Here is a 21780-nt window from a genome sequence, read left to right as displayed (position 1 = left end):
ACAGTCTGGGAGAGAAATTTGCTTATCTTTGAGGCTCCCGATTCAAAAATTAAATATCGATGGACAAATTGGGAACCATGGTATTTCAGTTTGAAATGTTGCAGATTTCCTGTCACGCTTTATTTTTTTCTCTAGAAAACCGGTCGGTGCAACTTCTTGAAAACTGCCTTGATTTTTTTCCTCTGTAAGCAGAATATTCTGTGCATTTGAATTTTAAGCTATTAAGCTGTCTTTTTGTTCATCGAAAAAATGAAGTGACGGAATTTTGGAAATACTGCATTGGAGCTACGTAGTTTCGAATTTTGCCAAGCGATTTACCTATGGCAAAAACATAATTTCGTACTGAGGATGCGCCTTAGTTTCAAAACACTTCACAAAAGTCAAAAATGTGAAAAACTTAAGAATAAAACCTACATGTGTGAAACGGTTCCTTAAACAAAATTAATACTTCTTCTCATAATACAAACAATACTTAGGCCAGGAAAGGGTCGAAGACCCATAGTCATCGACTTGTCTTGAGCTCCTGATTTCTGGAGCAATCAATCCTTGGAGAAAAAAAGAGAAAAAAAGAAAAAAAGAAAGGAAAAGGAAAAAAAATTATTAAAAGCCAGGGAGTGAGGATGTCGGACGTATGGCGTTTGTTACGTCGTTTGTTTTTTTTATTTAAATCAGGGACTCATGACTGGAGCCATTTTGAGTTTCGCGTGAAGTTCTGAAATCAGGATTTCTAATTTCTATCAATTTAGCTTTGTCATTGTATGACTTTTGAAGTAGCTTCTTGCTTAAGTTGGTTTTGGAAATATTTAGTATTATCAACGAACTCCAATGTACGAAATGTTGATGATGTAATGAGACTTTAACCCCTTCAATGCCGAAACCTGGTGAAATTGACATAAGTCTTGCTAAAAACACGTGGCCGCCGGTTGTAAAGGGGCCGGCATTAACAAAATTTACATAACAGTTTACAAATATATCGTAAAAAAAAGAATCAGGCATCAAATGGAAAAAAATCGAGGAGGGGGGGGGGGAGTTTAGGGAATATTTTTTTACAACTACACCGAGAAATCCCAGGCCGCATCAAATTAACCAGACTTTTCCTTCCGGAGGTAGATATGAAGCTGGCACATACGAGTGTACTACATACTTTAAATATACGTATATAAATACATTCTTTAAAAAAAAATCAGATATCAAATTTTAAAAAAAGAAAAAATCGAGTGAACATCCGTCAAGCGCGGAAAGTTGTACCTCTGCGGCGTCATCAATACGCGTCTTCCTTGCTCCATTTCTACGTCATCGTGTTGGCTGTGATTCTCTTACTTTTTATGGTGATGCTTCAAAGGCTACGTGAGTAGCACAGCCGAAGATAGGAGAGGTGTAATCGGGCCCCGTTTTTCAACTTTTCTACCGAATCTGAGCGAATTCTCATTGGAAGCATAAAGCGGAGCATTGCGAGTTTACGCCTCCCGCCACCGCGCCTTCAATTTTGCACATGCAATACGGACATCCATCAAGCACGAACAGTTGTATCTCTGCGCCGTCATCAACGCGCGTCCTTTCTCGTCCTCTATTTCCATGCTGTGTTGGCTTCGTTTGTCTTAATCGCAGTGGTGCTTTAAGGGCTACATGAACAACCTAGTCAAAGATAGGAGAGACATATTCGGCATACACTGGAAAAAAGAAAAGTCTGCTACGGTCAAGCCGTCTCGGAATCTTGAGAAAAAATCAGCTTGATTCAAGAATTTTTATCTTAAAACAAGCAATTTATTGCTAAATTCAAGATTCGAGATTCTTAATTGCAGCTACCTTATAGCTTGAATTACCTGCCAGCTTGATTTAAGCAGCACAAAAATCTTGAGTCAAACCTGCTGAGTCTTGCATCAAGCCACCATGGCTGCTAATTCTAAGAAGTTGATTCTTGATTCAAGATAATGTAAACTCGATTCAAGATTCCTGGTTTCAAGCATGACACGAATCTTGGAAATAGCTGAAAAAATTAGACTTACATTAAGTTTGCAGCCAACTTCTTGAATAAAGTTTCCATTGGATTGTAACCACTCCGTCTTCATTTTCGACACGGGCATTAAGTTATACATTCCTACATTCTTAAGTCATTTTAGGAGATCTCCAAAAGCCGCGCATTTTAACAGTGCTGCAAACCGAGAACAAAACTCGCGGCAACGCACGACGACTTCAACATGATCCATGTCGAAGAATCAGTAACGTTTTATCCCTCGTTACGGAATTTTATGAGAAATGAATCAAACTTTCAGTATTTAGTATTAGATCCAAGCATTAAACGAAAAATAATTAAGATTCCGCCGGGTAGCTAATTTCAAGCAGCACGGCCATGCTTTTTTCAAGCTATACGTTTCTTGGCGGCAAATTTAAGATTTTTTCCAGCTTGCTTCAAGCTGATTTTGATTTGTTTCAAGCTACTTTTTTTTCCAGTGTAGAGAGGATCACTGCAAGTTGACGCCTGGCGTCATAGCGCCTTCAATTTTGCGAATGCAACACGGACATCCATCAAACACGAACAGTCGTATCCCTGCGCCGCGCCTTCATCAACAATAAGGTGTCCCTCCTTCTTTAAATTTGAGAAAAAATAAGGCTAAGTGTGCCCAAAATATGCTATGATGTGCTCAAATCGATAACAACATACAAAAAGTGGCAATTGAAACATCACATGTTTTAAAGTGACGAGTTGGAATTCACCCATGACATCCCAGCGTGCAATAAATGACAATTGTCAAAAAAATCTGCACGTTTTCTTACGGAATGCCAATAAGTGCGAAAGGGATAGCTCATGGTGAGAAAGCAGCTCCACCAAGATGGACCTCCCAGAATATGTGAAAGACTTTGAGAACGTACAATTCAAATTTAAGAAGAAAAAAGAAGAAAAAAAGAAAAAAAAGAAAGAAAAAAAAGATAGTTTTGACAAGATTTTCAAGAGGATAATTTTACGCCAATGAAAGTTTAGAAAATGTTAACCCGAGAAATATTAAAAAGGCCCTCTAAATAAAGGAGTCGATGCAACTGCTCGGAAAACAACGGAAAACCCATGCTCCCATGGCATTTTCCTCGGCTGAGAATTTCGGCCTCGGGATTTCGAATAGTTTCTCCACGGAATTTTCCGCGCCTACGAAAAGTTCTACGGTTCCGATCCGAGAAAGTTTAAAAATGCACCATCATTAATGAAGTCGATGCAACTACTCGGAAAACAACGAAAAACCCATGCTCCTCTGCTAATTTTCCCGCCAAATATTCTCGAGCTAGGAATTTGAGTGGTTTTTCCAAGAGCATGTTTACGCCTGTTGCAATAGGATGGTACAATATCATGAAAACTGAAATCGTCAAACTCACAATCAGAAATACATAAAAGATTTCAAATCGCCCATTATGAGATCTGCGCTGTATAATTATGGAAATGCTACCAAAATTGTTAAGACAGCTATTGAGTACATCGTTTTTCTCGTTTTCATCGCGTATATTTATTTCCTAAACTAGACTGAAACTGCGAGAGTCAGGTGGCAAAACACTGATTTTTTAAGTCCTTCGGTGGTTTTAAAGCATGTTGCATAAACAGCTCCTCGTTAGAATATTTTATACCTTCCTAAAATTTCAGTCTCGTGAAATTTCATGAAAAATTTTACTGAAATCTAGAATCTCATTAGTTATCATTAGTTGGACTGAGTTAAGCAGAAAGGAACCAACCCACATTTTGGAAAAAATTGAGTTATGAGTGGTTTTGAACTCAACCATTGCTCCACTATCTATCGCCAAAAATTCAAAGTTTTTGTTGGAGCAAATTTTGCAGAAACAGAACTTGAAGTTTATCTTTAACATTGAGTCTTATGCAGGAGCCAAACTTTAAACCTCTTTTTCTCGGTTCGATCCCGATGTGGCTTGGTTCCTTTCTGTTTAACTCCGTCCAGTTATCATTAGTCTCATTAATGTATCATTTGACGGCACCAGATGTTCAAGACGATGACGTTGAATTGAGGCGTGAGGATTTTGTGGAAAAGCGCGGCTGATGCTGAGCGATTGGATCCCGTGGTGAAACCGGTGCTCGGTGGAGCGTGAGTGATGTGTGGCAGTTTTCGCGCGATGGATCATGATCCGATGCAATACTTTTACTTTCGATTCAGATGACTGCGCCTAGCGCCAGACGCTCGTGCATACCTTCTTTGGAGTGGGGGGGGGGGGGGGTGTCGAACGCCGGGGGCTCGGGGGAGTTGGATGATGATGATGATTCACTCGAGACTCTTCGAATCGATTCGATAATATGTAGTCCACCGACTAAGCACCAACTCAACGCATCGGCCGGAAGACCAACGGTCATCCTCTCTTGTCACATCTCCGAATAATCCTAAGAAATTTTCTTTTAAGTGATTTATACCACATCGGAATGTCGTCATCCGTCATTCAACGACATTTTCTTTCAAATGTTTAGCCAATTTCTGTTTTAATTTTCTTTAAGAAACTTTTGCAGGGGACAGTCACAAGACAATATTGTAAAAATGAGATACAATTTCGCGTACTCACTTGCACTATTTAACAATTTTATGGGACGCGTTTCGGGGTCGAGATGGCCTCATCATCAGCCGGCAGCGAACAGCGAACGTTCGTTGCCGGCTGATGATAGGATCTCGACCCCGAAACGCGTCCCATAAAATTGTTAAATAGCGCAAGTGAGTATGTACGCGAAATTTACGTACGCGCCGACGGCCGTGCCGTCTCAATCCTATTTTTGAAATAAAAATGGGCCGCTCTCTGATTGTTCGCCGAGTGACGGCTTTCATAGGTGCCCTTGGGCTCCTAGTTTTAGCTCGAGGTAACCAAACTAAATGGGAACAGAAAATACTTTACTCGATGAGAATTTTTTTAATTTCAAACTTCTGGAATGAGTTCTGATCCAACTCTGATGGAAATTTTGTCCAAGAATACGCACTTTCCACGCACATATCATCCATTCCTTCCTCGATTGTCCAAATTCCTCTGGATGAGGTTTAAGTTGAGGAATTTCACGTATAGTGTCGAAGTACGATATGAGCCCGGCTCGAGTCGGAGTGCTTCTTGAGGAGGCGAGGCAAGTGCTACGGCAATGGCCAGAGTGCATCGGTGCATCGTGATTTCGCGCGGGAGTCGCAGTTGCAGCTTTGCAGCCAAGTCAATTAACGAGTTGAACGTAATCCAAGTTCACTCGGAGCCCGAGAAAGTTTTGCCCCGTTTTTCCCCCGACGCCGCGCCGACGTGGACGCCGCGACGCCGAAAACAGCGCCCTCCCTCCCCCACCCACCCTACCTCCCACTCTGCGATGACGAACCCGCCGATTTTCCTTTCAACGTCACGTCATCGCTCCGCCAAGCTTGATGACGAAACCAGCTATCATCATACCAAAAGCTTTCAAACTCTTCAAATTTCCGTTTCTTCCGTGGAGTTTGTTTCTGGAGATGTAGCGAGCCGACTTCCACCATTCTTCCGGCTGTTGATCCACCTCTCCGGGCTGAGTATTGAAATTGATAGACAAAACTATAAACAAAGGAAGACAAAAGCGAAATGGAGCGATCCAAGTGATGGAAACGTTTGCTTCATATAAACTAAGGGGAGATAATGAAGTGACTAAATGGACTGCGTTAAGCAGAAAGGAACCAAGCCACATCAGCTATTGTCAAATTTAACCAGACAAATTAATTTTTTCCATGAAAACAGTTGTGCAGATTTTCGTGCAAATTTCAGTGAATTTTCTGCATAGTACAAAGCAAATTCCCTGAAATTTTCAAAGGAATCCGCACAAACCTTCTTTTGTAAAAAATTAAATTGCCTCGTTAAATTTGGCAATAGCTGATGTGGCTTGGTTCCTTTCTGTTAAACTCGGTCCAAATAATATCTCATGGTTTGCCATAAGTTAGTCTTTGACGTGCTCAGCTCCTCTGTCTATTGCAACCACCCGCTTCAGCTTGCTTCTACCGATAGGATCACTCTATTATTCTATTGTCTGTTTTGTCCATAGCTTTGTCTATCAATTTCCGACACCGCAGCAGCGGAAAGACAGAGCGTCAGACACCGATGGATACCGCTCAGTTCGCTGCCCTGCCTGATATTTTTCGCTAGTAGTTGATGTGCCTCCTACCATAGCTATGATAAAAGCTTCCATAAAGCATACCGTAACCATATTGTAAATCACATATGGCATCAGAGTGGTTTAAAATATGTGTCTAAATGCAGCCCTTATTCTCTGAAGATATGTTCAATATATTTTTCCTTTAAAAAAAAAAAAAAAAAAAAAAAAAAAAAAAAAAAAAAAATTATACATATGTATTCCTGAATGCACGGTTTTAGTGTTGATGTGGAAAGACTCGAAGGAGCCATATGGGCCAAGGATTGGACGATAACCAGAGTAGCCACATTTTAAGCGTGTAAAATAGGTAAACGATAAACGATATGAGCATATTTGTGTATAATTTCAAAGAAATATGTCATTAATTGGTCCGTGAGAACCGAGGTACCTGCTTAAACTAAAACGGTTACGCGTAATTTAACTTTAATTATTGATTTTATGTCTACTCAGTTCTATTCCCATAAACTTTTTCATTCAACTTTCTACTCTGATGTTATCATTCTGTGTGCACAAGTACATGCAAGGATGTAATGAGACTGCGTGTGAACAGTGACTATACGGAGGCAAACACATTAAAAAGTTCAGAACTGCCCGCAATTAATAATCCAAGTACGTAAATCGATTTTGAAGCAAATTGGGCCAGCATACCTCACACTCGAACTAACGATGTGCAATGAGGCATTCTCTTACTATTATCAAGGAAGTGGAAATAAAAAGTTAAAGGAACGATTCATGGATTTACCGCTTCGTTTCATTCAGAAAATGTTAAGTTGTGTTACATATCTATGACTGTGCATTTGCAAGAAATTGAACGAGATGTAGGTAGATAAGAATCCGAAACTTTCAATTTGAAGCTGGAGTCCAGCCCCAGCTGCTAATGAGCAGACCATTACTTTAAAGCGGAAATGAAGAAAGTTGAACTTGTGATTTCAGTAGAATATAAATCATGTGACCTTCTCCGCAGGAACAAGGATTACGAGAAGTCCTGAAGTCAAATTTTAATCGGAATTTGGTTCCGGAAAAAATATCTTGTGATCCGTGATTTTTGAGGAAAAAAATATTGTCACTGTTCGGGACTGATTTGTCAACCTCTCGTTGATTGTTCAGATGCAAATTATCGCCGTAGCGGTTTTATTTTTACCACTCCCATTTCTAAATTTTGGGTCAAGACGTACCTCTGGCCTCATACATTACCCAATCGAATAGAGATGAAGTTGAATTATGTAATTTCCATTTACCTACTCCATCGCATATTCAGGACGGAGGTACCATCCATACTGTAACCGCTAACTTATTACGACTAGTCATGTTTTTGGGCCCTCGGTGATTGGAGGCTGTTTCAACATAGCAATAGGAGATTTTAATCCAAAACAAACCAAGTGCGGTACGAAGTTAATGTTATCGTTATTATTAACGATTTAGGCGTTACTTGCCTTCAATGTTTGTAGAGTTGTGCTTGTATTGTGCTTCTTTCTCCTACGGCAATCCGGTTGGTATGTTCGAATATTGTACGTACACTTGGAAAAAATTGATACGCTCTTCGAGATTTCGTCCAAGGTGAGAGAGAGAGAAAAAAAGACTGATTTGGAACATGTTGAAACTAAGAATATGTATGTTTTGAAAATAAGGCCAGGCCGGGCCTTACAAAGTTCTCGGACAAATTTCTCAATGTATAAGGTCCATCAGCCATCCATTGTCTTCGAGCTGATTAAGGGTATTGATAGACAAAGAGATGGAAAATGAGGATGAAGCGAAAATTGAGAGATCCTGATGGTGAAAGCGGATGGTTGCAATGGACGAAGGAGGCAAGTAATAGAACTAACGCTTTTCGCGAGAGACCATTACACAATTAGTCCGTTATTTTCCTCCTTACTCTATGACAACCACCTATTTCAACCAATAGGATCGCTCCATTTTCCCTTTGCCTTCTTCGTCCATCAATAAAGCAGAAATTCAAATATTAAAAAAGACGTTGAAAGAGCAATTTTTGCAGAGTTGCTTGATAGTAAGATGCGTATATCCTCAAACGATTTATTCCGTCAAAAACTCAATGTCTCAAACTTGGGTGGTTAAGCCCCTCTTCAAATAACCGTTCAAATATGTACCTGTAAGAATTGGAGCTTTCACTATTACTTGCTACGGTCGTTGGAACATCAGTGTCCTTATTATAACTGGTCCTTACAAAGTAATGCAAATGAGAAAAAAAAGAGAGGGGAAAAGGTTCCGCAGGGGACAATGTTTAAGAGCAGCGGTCCTCCTCCCAAAAATTTCTTGAGCGAATCTCTGGATAACTTGGACAAAAAATGAAGAACTGAGGATTCGATTGTTTATGATGATGATGATGATGATGATGATGATGATGATGATTGACGTCACCATTAAACAGTTAATTACTTGAGGAATCAAAGGGTGTGCTAGGGGAGGGGGGGGGGGTTGCAGCAGCTACAACACAATCAAGTTGCTCTCGGCATATAACATGGCGTAACAACGCTCGTATAGTGCATGCATAATACGGCAGTGGACTGTCACTTTCTCCGCGTTGATTTTCTCGAGGAAAAAGGGGATAACAAAAAGAAGAATAAGAAAAGCGCGGAAAACCAATGACGCGTGGCCGCCTGGTGGAATAATAACAGCCGCCTCGTCTGCGGCGCGGCGTGCGTTGAGAAAAAAGCGCTCGCCATGGAAAACTGTATAATAAGCCACGATGACAATGAGACGCGGAGATGATCCTCCACGGCGAGGTGGTTGACCCACGAGGCTAAACAGTCAACTGGATCGAGTTTCACAGAGCCACACCAAGTCGCATTATCGAGAAAAGATGAGTTGAAATTAATTTTCAAGTCAACTAGTCGGAATTAAGTTGTTCATTGACGAAAACTCCAAGGCCGAGGAAACATATTTCGGACGTTAGAACAATCGTCAAACGTTGTCCTCGACATTTTCTCCTTTTCCTCTTAGATTGGAAATGGTGTGCCCCTTATTAGTATCACCTGGGTTGGGTCACGACGAATCTAGAAACCCCCCCCCCCTCCTTCCCTCAGGCCGCCCCAATTACCTAGCCGTCTCCTATTTGCGATTCCCGATTTCGGATTTTCTCGTGGCCTTTCTCGGGCGGCGGGTGATGCGATGGTTCATTACTGAGGCATGGCATGCGATGCATTCGCACGACTCCAGGAAGAGAAAGCTCTCGGACACGGCCCGGCCCGGCCCTGCATCCTACCCAAAGCCCTTTTGCACCGACCGCCACCGCGCGCCCCACCCCGCTCAAATTTTCCCAGCACGTACGGCGACGCATGCACGAGTTGGGCCTCAACGGAGGAAGGGCCAGGGGGAGGGGGGCACCAACAAGGTCAAAGCGGAACCGTCGAGGGCGGCTTCCGGGGCACCATCGTCCCGTGCCGAGTTGCATCCGAATCCGATAGTCTGCTCAATGGGGAAGAGACAAGTATGAGCGTATGGAATGCAGGCTGGCTGTCTAGTGTCGGCTTCGTGTTCGATGCAATGCACGTAGCGCACGCGCCACAGGAAAAAGAGCTGGCCCTACCATCTGGAGGTCCTAGGTTCGATCCTCGTCCAGGCCACGTTGGGTTTGATGGTGTGAAGCAGAGGTCGCCTGGAGCTGGGTATAAGGGGACGGGGAGATGAAGTGCGGGTTCAGCCCTGGGAGCAATGAATATTGGTAAAAAAAAAAAAAAAAAAAAAAAAAAAAAAAAACCCGCAATAATTGCCGATTTTGGCGCGAATCTAACAATAGTATAGAATCAAAAACTTTTTCGGTAGAACCGATCGATGTCTTTGCTAGATTTACACACATGCTGATAGGCTGCATCTTTTAAACTAAAAGAGATGGGTTCCATTAAACTTGGGGTAATTTTATATTTCTTTGTTTTTTTTTAAAAAAAAAAAAAAGTCAGGAAATATTTGACGTGATACTTTCATTCAATACTTAAGAGTATGGGGGAATTAAGGGCGCATACGTTGTTTTTGAGCTGAGCCAGAAATTTTAATATCCAATTACAAAACGTAGTCCAAGTGTTGTTAAACTCTCGCTGTATTCTTTTTGTTCCACGAGAGAAATATTGATGAGGAGACTGTCCAGTTGGTGATCAATTCTATCAAACATTGAGAGGCACCGGTTTAGGAACAAAAGCTGAGGAACGCCTAGAAGAATGACTGGAAGCAGGTACACATTCGGGTCAACACCAAATGCACTACACTAATCACTCTTTGGCAACGGGGGAACAGTAGTGCAGTGCGTGTTGCCGGTCGCGGATTTGAAGGCGCTCGGTGAAAGTGGTCATGATCTTTGCCAAATCTTAAATTGAATCGATGCGTTGTCGCGGAGCGTGAACGGTGGCCGCGAGGACGTGTCTCGGCGCATGAAAAGTGAAATGAATCGCGGAGTGCATGAACTCGCCGACAGAGAGGCCCTCCCCCCCCCCCCCGGTCAAGGGTGGAGGAGGGGGTCGGGGGGGGGGGGGGGTCGGACGAATCTCATTCCGGTCACACATGCAACCGGTTGCAGCAGATGTTTGACACTCGATCGGCGTCGTCAACCCGCTCGCGGCTGCCCCGCCGACTAGGAAGTAAACGCACAAAAACACTGTTCCTCGTTTCCGGGCTCAGAATCTGCCATCCTGTGAAAGAACACCGTATGACCATTCGAACGTTGCCAAATTTCTCCCTAAGAGACATCATTTTAGGAGGAAATTTATGAAAATTTGTCCTTGAAATTATCAGATACTGTTGATTAAAGTGCAAATGCAATTCTCTGCGAATGGGGAGAAAAATGTACACGAGTTTTCTTGAAAATGCGTGTTTTCTGAAAGGGAATTTGGCAACGCTTGAAAGCTCTCGCAGTGTTTTTCCTCAGCACGGCAGAGCTCTCGGTAGCAGAATAATCGTAAAGTCCTAAATCGTAGAGTCCAACATTGTCTTCAAGTGCCTTCCTTCCCTGGCATTGCCTTCGGCGGAGTTGCGTCTTATTCTTAGGACTCCTGCAGGCTGATTATTGAAATTGATAGACAAAGCTATAGACAAAGAAGACGACGAGAAAATGGATCAATCCAATTGGTGGGAGCAGATGGCTAATCAGACTGGCAAAGTAACGGTAAAGTGGCGAATTCTCCCATTTAAACAATGCAAATATTTATTTTTTTTTGTCACAGTTCGTTTAAGCGTTCTAAAGGGCCGATGTCCACGATTTTGCGGCTATTGACAGGTGATAGTCCCTAGATGAGCCCGCTCTAATCAGATTTTGGAGATATGACCCAGATTTTTTCATAATAGAGTAAACCAGGGAGCTTAGAAAGGGGGCAAAATTGAACTGAGCAGGTAATTGTGAATATTGGTCGCTTGGTGGGATAAGGTATAAGTGAATCGAAGGTATGATCCTTTACCACAGACTATCCAAAAGTGACAAAACGCTCCGTTCCGTTCGTTCCGTTTCTTTTCAGTCTTGTCGAGAAGTTTGAAATAAATGCCGGTTTTCTTATTTGATTTCTTATTGGTCCAATCGCTTCCGGCCAGAGTGAGATTGGACAAATGAGAGTCAGATATGAAAATCTTTTCATGTTTTTTGGTCGTTCGTTTGTCGAAGTGGGCCTAAGAGAGCGCGAAGCGCCCTCTGGGGATTAAACCGCGTAGCGGCCAGGGGGCATAGCGCCCTAGGTTTTATAATTTAACGTGAATTTTCGGAAATGTATCGTGTGTTGTGGTCTGGTTCTTTATTTCCTTACACTACCTCGTGATCCTACTCAAAACATCCTGATGGATTTACGCCCTTGAGTAGAAATTTGATTCGAATGTTTTATAAACACAAATATTCGGGTTATCTCGAACGTGTCGTCATAAGATTCTTTGCTGCGCTCGCCGTTTGAGAGGAGGCCGTGTTTTGAGCTCTGCGGATTCCACGAAGTGAATTCTGTAGGAGGAAACGGTTGCGATTAAAACGAGGAAATTCATACGAAGGCGGATGAGCGAGGAGGAATGCGTGAGCTTTTGAAAGTGGTTCATATTTTGTTTTGTTTTCATGCGGAGCAGGCAATTCCCTCGTTTGGGAACTTTCGCCTCGGTCGAGTGCTGCGCCGCGATGACGGGCGATGACAGGTGAGATGACAGGGCTGAGAATTAGAGACGTCTGGCGTCTGCGACTGCACTGGGAAGCCGGGGCCGGGGCCGCGCCCGGGAATGCGACTATCCAACTGGATCGAGATGACAACGGTGAGATCTTACGTTCCAGAGCGACGCCACGACGACGTGCCACGCTGAGCTGCCCGATGAATTCGCGTTTCATCGCCTCCGGATCAGGAACCAAGGAGGAGATCAAGCATTTTTCATAGACTTAGTCATAGAAAACAATTCCTTCAGTTACTCGCTGTCCAACTCCGGGGTTTTCGGGCATCCAAGCCACCTGGCAATTTAGGAAAAGTCAAGGAGTATATGGAAACTTGCACCTGTAAAAGTCAAGGAAAGTCACGGGATTCATTTGAGAAGTCAGGGAATTTTGCGAGTAGCCCGTCGGATCATTAATTTTAGCCGATGCCATAAGAGAGGGCACCAAATTCGTCTGAGTGCATTTCGTCATAATTTGAATTCCTAGAGGTGGAGAGTTTGTCCAAAGTTAAGCAAAAGTCAATGGACTTAAGTAGAAGAAAAGAAAATCTGATCGTGCGAGTGGAAGTTCCATTCGGTGGCCGAAGAAAGTAAGGGAATTATGAAGTTGTTGAGTCAAGGAAAAGCAAAAAAGGTCATAGAATTTGGAGTTGAAAATACGAGAACCCTAATCTCCCACGGAAACCACTGAGATCACACAACGATGGTGAAAGTGCAGAAGTGCGTATCTCGGAAAACACGATTTTTCAGGAGAGTAAAAAAACTGTCTACATGCCTCCTTATTGTCAGTAGAAGGGTAATAATTCTTGAGGATAGCAAGAATAAGATGCTTTTTCAGACTTCATCAATATTTTGAATAATTTCTCGCGCTGTTAGAAAATACGGCCGAAATGCCGAGATTCGCGTTTTCGGCACTGAGAATTGACACTTTATCACGAGATACGCATTTCTGCAATTAGTGTTTTAAACCTATTGTTGGCGGATTTTGATCATTTAAAAACTGAGAAAAGGGTTTCATGCTTGCAATTCTTTATCAGAAGCTTTAGTTTGACCTCATACGGCCGGATCAAGCATTGTATAATTGGAAACTGACATTAGATTACGAGATACGCATTTCTGCAATTAGCGTTTTGAAGCTATACTCATGATCATTAAGATCAAAAATAGAATTGATTCAACCTTAAAACTTATTTAGAAGCTTTAGTCGATCCAATACACTAAATGAAGCATTGTTTGACCGGATTGACTCTAATAAAACTGACCGTTGTGATGAACCGTCAGTTCAATCAGTTCATGATTGCATTGGCCCAGAGAGTAAAAATGGACATGAACGCCGCGCGCTGCTAGTAGGTGGTAGATACCTATGAAGAAATGATACTGGAGGGCCCTCGAGTGATAATCCGCCTTCAATTACAAGCGTATGCAACATTGATGACAAGTAACAGTACCTAATCCCCCCTTCCCTCGTCTATCGGCCTATCACCAGCATTCACTGATATTATGCATGCTGGACTGCCTGATTATCCACATTTATCCACATCAACTTTTCTTTTAGATAGATAAATGAAAACCATTGAAAACAAACACAGAACAGCTGATCAGCTGATGTGCGGTGTTGGCGGGAAACGCTGCTGAGGAGCGCGCGTTGTGATTGGTTGTGCGTAAGGCGCGCCGAAAAATGAACAGGCCTCAACGAGATACGCATCCCTGCACTTAAGCCCGAGATACGCGAAAAAAGTTCTACGGTTTTAGGTGACTTCCCGATTTTTTTCGAATATAATCTCTTGCTGGCTGATAGACGACATCTTCAACTACACGTTCATGCAGCTAACTCAAAACTGTCAAAAATCGAGATACGCACTTCTGCACTTTCACCATCGACAAGTCCCTATCGCATTAGGCCCCAATTTGTAATTGATTATGGATTGAGATAAGCTTGAAATACTAAAACGCGCCTCTCTGGATTCAGCGCACATTGTAAAATTCCGCAAAAAGTGGCAAGAAAATTTAAAATCGCTATAATTTGGCATCTCCTGCCGGCGGACCCATTTCTTTACGCAATGAGAAAGCTCATGCACGAATTCAATTTTTTACTCGACTCGCATTAATGCCCTGCATGGCACAATTATGAAACTATTCAAGCGGGCTCAGGCCGGGCGGCCCTGGATCTTTGGTCTCTTGTTGACTCGCTGAATGATAAAACCTAACAATATCTGTTGAGCTCTGAACTTCATAATAATGAATTTAATATAGGCTTCATGAGATGCCGGACACGTTCGGTTTTAACATCCACCGCTAATTCTGTTATATCATTTCTCAAAAACATCGTCAACGCACATCAACCGCACTCTCGAGCTTTTTTCCACGACCTCAAACGATGAAGCCACTGAAAATACCGACAAGCCACGCAGTAGATGGCGACAGGAGCAGAAACAAAAATTAGTAATTATGCTTGTGACATCACAGAAAGTGGTTGGATCATTTTTGGCGACTGGCGCCCCGCCTCTTCTCCAATTCTGCCGCCATTTCGATAGTTCTTTGTTTCGGATGTTTTAATGCTTATCAGCTCACGATGCATTCACATCAGGGACGGTTTCAGAGTGGCGCATGAGGATTGGCTGCACCAGGTGCCATTGAAACAAGGGCGCGAAAAGAGGAGGAGGGAAGATGAAAAGAAGAGAGAAAACGTACCTATAATAGGGCAGAAAAAAGAAAGGGGAGAATAAGGAAAAGAGAGCTGAGAAAAAAAAAAAAAAATAGTGTGAAGTTGAATATGACACCGGGGTTGTGGTTTTCAGTATATCTCCACCATAAACTATCGAATTTTGCCGGTCGTTATCGTTCACATAAAGGACCCCCCCCCCCCCCCCCGCCAAAAAAAAGCGCAGAGACACTTTTACCTAAAAAAGCAAAAAAATAGTGTACAAAATGTCTCTTTGAACACATCACATTTACAGCGCTTCACCGAGTTTGATGGGCATAGGAAGACAGGCATGTTGTTGGTTGACCCATCAGTGGATATAGTCCATCTAAAATTCTCCTTCAATTCACCAAATTGGCGACATTGCTTTTCCTCCATTTACACCTATGGAAATGTATCGATTTTCGGAGGGGGCGTTGCTCCGACAAGAATCGATTATTCACCACAGGTTTCAATGGAGGAAAGGCAGTGGTGCCAAATCGCTGGATCCGCCTCTGCCGCCGCGCCGTATGTGCAAGTAACATGCAGGAGAGCGCGAGTAGTTATATATTCGAAAAACGAACATTTTTATTGCTTTATAAGCTTTGACTGAGCCGATAAAGGATGTGAATCAGTCGGTGGATATCGCCCATCTGAAGTTCTACCCAAAAATATTCCTGGCGTCAGACTCAGCTTAAATACTCTCTTCTCTTCTCCGTGCTACTATTATTGACCGCGGACGTATTTCTACGCGTTTTATCTATTTCTAAATTGAAAAATTACAAACTAAAGAGGAGGAGGAGAGGGGGGTTTCCGTGGATCTCAAAATCCGGGTAGGGAGTCATTTTTTCTATAGATTTCTATTTAAATAGGATTCCTCTCACGCTCATTTGAAGATTCCCTTTTGATAAGACAAGAAAAAAATATTAAAAATTTCGATTCTATCTCGATTCTGTTAACTCGAAAAATGTCACTTACAACGTGGGCAAGTTTCTACTGGATCAAGTCGACAAATCCCGTTTCGCTAACCGTTCACAGGGCACACTGCCGTGCTAAGGAAGAACGCCGCATGAACATTCGAGTGTTGCCAAATTTCCTCCGAAAAAATGTTTATTTTTGAGGAAAGTTATGAATATTTTTCCTTTACATTCTCAGAATCTTTAGGTGAAATTGAGAGCAAAATTATCTGAAAAATTGGGAGGAAAATATTCATAAGTTTACGAGGAAATTCGCGTCTTATCAAAAGAAATTTGGCAACGCCTGAAGGTTCATACGGCGTTTTTCCTTCGCACGGCGGCACATCCACCCTTTTGCTCACATACCGGGCACCGGGCACCGCCCTCGAGCTCGACTGCCACCGTGCAGCGCACAGGTCGACAAATGAGGGATATCGGGCGTGGAAATATAGAGATATAGTATAGAGACACAGGTGAGCTTGGACCCGGCTCGCAATAAAACTTGCATGGTTGTCGGAGCAAGAGTGCATGGTGAGCGGAAACAGTAGCTGGTGGTTGATTAAACTGTTAATTCATCAACTGCTCGATTAAACGGGATAATTGCTCGAGGAATTCGGGAGCCGCCACCGGCCACCCCCCTCCCCTCCTCGCCCCGCGACACACCCTAACGATTTTTCAGGGCAGGCGACCGTGCAATTGAGGTCATTGGGTTGGGCACCCGTGTTAGGGACGACACAATATGTTGGCTCACCGGTGCGTGAGTACAACGATATCCTATGATGAAATCGGTGTCTGACGAGGAAGTAGAAAATTTTGCACCCATCATATAAGGGCGAACATACATTCATTATAAAACACCACAGTTTACTGCTGTGCCAAGGAAGAACGCCGTATGAGCCTTCAGACGTTGCAAAATTTACTTCGACAAATTACGAAGTTTCGAGAAAATTAATAAAAATATTTTTCTTCCGATTCCTCCGCGAATTTTGTGTGTAATCGATATACAGAGTCTGAAAATTTCAAGGGAAAATATTCAAAGCTTGATTCAAAAATAAACATTTTTTGAGAGGAAATTCGACGACATTCGAATGCTCCTTAGCATGGCAGTATACGACCAAAGTAGACAGCAGTATTCACGGGAAAAGGGGCCGTAGCAAACTATAATATTCAAAGTTGAATAATTTATACTAAGGCTTAGCGGAGATTGCTACGAACAATCGAACATTTTCGGGCAAGCTCAAAAGTTTTGAATCACACCGGTTGTAGCGCGAATAAAAGTTCGTTGCTCAAAACCCGCAGTTTGCCTGAAAAGCTACTTCGTTAAAAAAAGAAAAAAATTGTAAGTAATTTAACGCGGAGCTGTAGCGCTTTAAAGTCTGTACTTACACTTACATTTCCTTTAATTTATTGCGGCCCCACCATATTTTGAATCAGTCCCCCGTTATATTTCCGTTCCACAGCAACTAAAAATTCTGAAGTATGTGTCTATGGAGGTTCGATGTCCATAGAGGTTCGATGTCTATAGGTTTGATGTCTAGAGCCCCTGGACTATCTAGACATTTTCCACTGACATAAAAGTCCCATCGACTTTGAGATGAGCTCTATTGTCCGTTCGGAAATCACTGGTGGGCTGATTACCTATTGGAATTGATAGACGAAGCGATCTAGGGAAAATAGAGCGATCTTATGTTTGAGAAAAGGAATAGTTGTTATAGACTAAGGAGAAAAATAATGGACTGACGAATTCCTATGTCCATTGCAACCACCCCATTCTACCGATATAATCGTTTGTTTTTTCTCTTTATCTACCGCTTTGACTATATCGATTTCAACGATCAGCCCGCACAGCTCAAGTCAAAAAGAAGTCAGGCCCAGAGGAGTCTGAAGCGACACGACGTTTTGCCCCAAAGTGACTGCTTAATCTGTCCTCTGCTCGATGGCCATGAATTCTTGACAATTTTCACTCTGAGATCCGTAAAACTTGCCCCCCAAAATACCGAGGAGGGCGCATAATTGAGAGAAGTCACGTCAGGAGTTGATAAAATGAATGTTGTAGGCAGACCGGTCGAATCACTTCTCGAAAGCTTCGTCATTCATGTGTTTGCGAGAGATTTGAGTATCGCTGAAATCCTTGTCGGTATCTGCTAACTCAGCCAGCGGGGAGGAAGTCCCCTGTCGTGCTCGTGAGTTGTCATCAAAATTCCAGGAAAACTTTCGGACCCGTTTAGAATTTTTTAGAAACTCGGGGCTGATACTAACGAAACTTGTTTCATGACAGCATGACCACTATGACCAATTGTTGAGCTCAGTTGAACCTTCCAGAGAAGAAAGGGCACCGTGGAACCCGACTCAAGAGTTTTGGACCAACTTCCATTCTTTGAAGATAAATCTATCGTAGGATTGAAACATTACGATTACATCACTATTTAGATGCACTTTTTTCCTCTTTTTCCATCTGCGAATTTCTACTTTACTAGAAAACGGGCGTTGAATGTTCCTTCCCTTTTCCTGCGCTGCAATGAAATGTAAAAACCCACTTGTGAGCAATTTCCGTTTCATTGAAATACGTCCAGTTTGGAACATTCGAAATGTTCCTACGGCAGTTTTGACGGCGCGCTAAGCTAAAATGCCGTATGATTATTTGAACGTTGATAAATTTTTCTTGATGCAACATTTGAAGAAATTTATGAATATTTTTCCCTGAAATTTTCGGCTACTCTAGATTAATTTGCGAATGGAATTTTCTGAAAAATCAGGAGAAAAAATTCGTATTTTATCACTGCAAAGACAACGCCTAAAAACTCATACGGCGTTTCTCCTCAGGGTAATTCGTCACGGTTTCTGGCGTGGTCGAACTGTCGTGCGATTTATCGCATCGATGAAGTAAAAAATCTGGGCCGGTAGATTTCAATTTTTAGCTATAAAAAGAATGACTGCTCCTGCGCGTGAGCGTAAAGAATTAGCTCAAACCAAAAAATTGGGAAATTTTAGAGAAATGAAAGACGGATCCCTTTCGGAAAAAACCTCGGATTCCATACTGAAATCAATAATCGTATCAGATGCGAGGTATTTTTCCGCCAAGGATGCTGCTCTCGTTTTTTCGCGGATTTCATGAATTTTGCCAATTTTTTCATTTATAAATATTCTATAGACTGTGCGCAGGGGCTACAATTCTTTTATTGGCAAACAATTGAAAACCTGCCCAGCTTTATGATTTCATCGTTACGATAAATCGCAAGCCAGTTTAACACGCACAGTGGATCGAGTCAATTAGAGAGGTCAAACATGACATTTTTTACTAAATTTGCAAATTTTGGTGTTTATTTTGTCACATTTTACATTTCAAGAGGTGCTCCAAGAAGAAAATTTCACGAGGAAACCAATGGAACTACTTTAAGGACCTTAAAAATGTGTATAAACGGAGTTGAAAGCGTTCAAAGTTTTCAAATTTTGTCGGACTTCTCTTATTGACTCGATCCATTGTGCGACATGAGGAACTGTGACGAGTCACCCGAAGATGGCATTATGGTGAGAGCATAGGATGCGAGCAGGAGACAAAATCATCGAGGAAGCCTGGAATTCGAGTATCGGAAGGTATTATCTTTCCTGTTGCAGAAAGAGACAGCGAGACAGCAGCGCAGCGGACAAGGTGCGGATCTAGGAGACTGGAAGCGTAGGCTAGGAACGGGAATGGGTTGAGAGGAGGGGGGCGGGGGGAGTAGGAGCGCGCACCCGTAGGATTCACCGGCTGCGATGCAGCTTGGAACCGCTCTCCGTGTCAGTTGCGAGAATATCGCCGTCGCTGTCGTGTCGAGGACGCCGCGTCGCTCCTGTGCCGCTCGAATTCGCGTGGGTCTGTTTACTTCCAGTTTGTGGTCCTCCTTCATCCTTGTTTCCCAGTTTCAATTCCTCGCTTCGGCATGTAAATGTGCTCGGGTCTTGTGCTTGGTGTTTCTGCTCCTTCCAAGTTGTTCTCTCCTTGTTTTTTGTTTCCTTGTGAAATGTGACAGAGTGCTATGGCTTATCGAGGCTTGAGTCGACACGTGGATATAGAAGGCCTTCCGTCCCCTGGAAATCGCTTCACGCTCCAAGAGCTCATCGGCGAAGGCACCTATGGAGAGGTTTTCTGCGCTTTGGATACTACCACAGGTCAGTTTCCATCCTTCATTTCACAGTCACTGGGTGCTTACTTATGAGGGAGTCCACGCTTGCTTTGGCAAAAAGTGGAATTCTGTGCAAATGAAACTACACCCTTCCGGTCACTTATCTTCAATCAAATGATATTTGTCACGGTATAAAGTTATTCCCCCCATTGAAGTCTGAAAACGTCTCTGTATGTAACAAAAGGTACTCCTGCATTGATGGCTATCCTGAAGTTGGCCTTGCAGAGAACCTTCACTGCTGTTTCGAATTGAATATCAAGTCCTCGGTGAATCATTCATTTACAAGGATTCTATTTTAGGAGTCCATCTTAAAGATTGTGTTCAATTTGGTGCACTACTTCCATCGATTTTTATTGAAAATCTCGCCGACCGCTCTAGCAGTGAGAAGGTACATTTATCATTACGACTTCTCTCTTTCAAAGTTAGTGTAAGAAGATAAGGATAGAGGAATAACATTTTCAAGTAGGAGACTCGGGAACTCATTTAAAGTAAAAATGCAGTGTACCCTGCCCTTGAGCACGGTGAAACGGTGACAAGTCCCCAACAAACCCTTGAAAGTCCGGAAATTCTTTGTGGGTCCTCGAAATTTTTTTTCCTCAGTCAGAATATTGTATTTTTTTCAGTTTCCAAAAGACTACGAGCTTACATTCTCCGTGGAAAGAATTTGTATAAAAAATCATGCTTGCAGAAAAAAAACGTTGAACCGTCCGGGAATTTTATGCTCCGAATCCCTGAAAAGTGAGGAAGTTTCGAAATCTTAAAAACGTGTCACCTCGCTCGAAGCAGTATGCAACTACCTAGGTGCCTCTATAGGTACATAGTTCAAAATCCACCTTACGGATGCTTTTTATTTCTGCAGCTCCTTTTTGTGGTTTCAAGTCCGACTAATCTAATCACCTCTCTCCTTCCTCTATTAGGAAGAGTGATTCATTCAGATTCGTGATGCACATCGATGCCCTAGTCGAAAAATGCGCATCTCCAATCGCGACGCCACAAGCGTCCCCTCGTGTCTTATTTTATCAAAAGAAAAGTAACTGAAATCGTTGCTCTGAATCCTTTCTCAAAGTTTGGACAGGAAAATTCGAATAAATACCGCAGCTAATTTGCCTGTTTGAAAATATAATTCAAGTGGAGATTTTTAAACTTTGCAATGGAGGATTGGAGGTGCGCATTTTTTGCCGGTGGCCTCTGGCCTTCGATATTCTTCATACGAATAACGATGGCTAAAGTGCGAGACCATTTATCTCCATTTGCGACGTTGTAGGTTTCCAGTCATACTTTATGTTTTCCTTGGAAAACTAGTCAGTGTAATTTCTTGAGAACTTGCTTGATTTTTCTATTCTGCCAGTAGAATATCTGTGTAAATCTCTAGCCATGAAGTAGACTCGTTCCCCTTCGAAATAATGGACAAAAATGCGCGACATAATGTGAGAAATAAAGTGACTTTATCTTAAACAAAATCCCAGTAAGTAGTATAAGTAATCTCGTTCTTGATCCCCTGTTTTTTGGCCCTTATCTATTACTATGCCATCGTCCGCGAGAATCCCCTGCGAATGAAACAACAGGATTCATGAAGCCCCTGATTTAGTCTGGTGAATGTTATGTAAATGTTATGAAATTTGAATAATTACCAAAATGAATTTATCATGACAAAAAGACTCTCAGCCTTGTTATGACTAAAATTATATTTAGGCACTTAATCGCTTTCTGTCGTAACGGTTATGATCTTTAGTGCAACAAAAAACT

At 42.4% G+C, this 21780-nt stretch overlaps 1 protein-coding gene across 3 annotated transcripts in view; it reads left to right on the top strand.

Annotated features, from left to right (window-relative positions):
* Nucleotides 1-19628: 19628 nt before the first annotated feature.
* The window catches only part of LOC109042017 (myosin-IIIa), a 139551-nt gene continuing 137399 nt past the window's right edge, over nt 19629-21780 (top strand). For 2 of the 3 annotated variants that reach the window (XM_019058558.2, XM_019058557.2), the window contains exon 1: nt 19630-20020. In XM_019058558.2, the coding sequence (XP_018914103.2) occupies nt 19888-20020 (133 nt within the window). In that variant the 5' untranslated portion in view covers nt 19630-19887. Of the gene's footprint in view, nt 20021-21780 lie in introns of all 3 variants that reach the window. The other variant, XM_072301975.1, reaches the window with a different exon arrangement.

Source organism: Bemisia tabaci, chromosome 6, assembly GCF_918797505.1.
Source record: "Bemisia tabaci chromosome 6, PGI_BMITA_v3".
NCBI classification, from domain to species: Eukaryota; Metazoa; Arthropoda; class Insecta; order Hemiptera; family Aleyrodidae; genus Bemisia; species Bemisia tabaci.
This window is presented reverse-complemented; position numbering and strand designations above follow the sequence as displayed.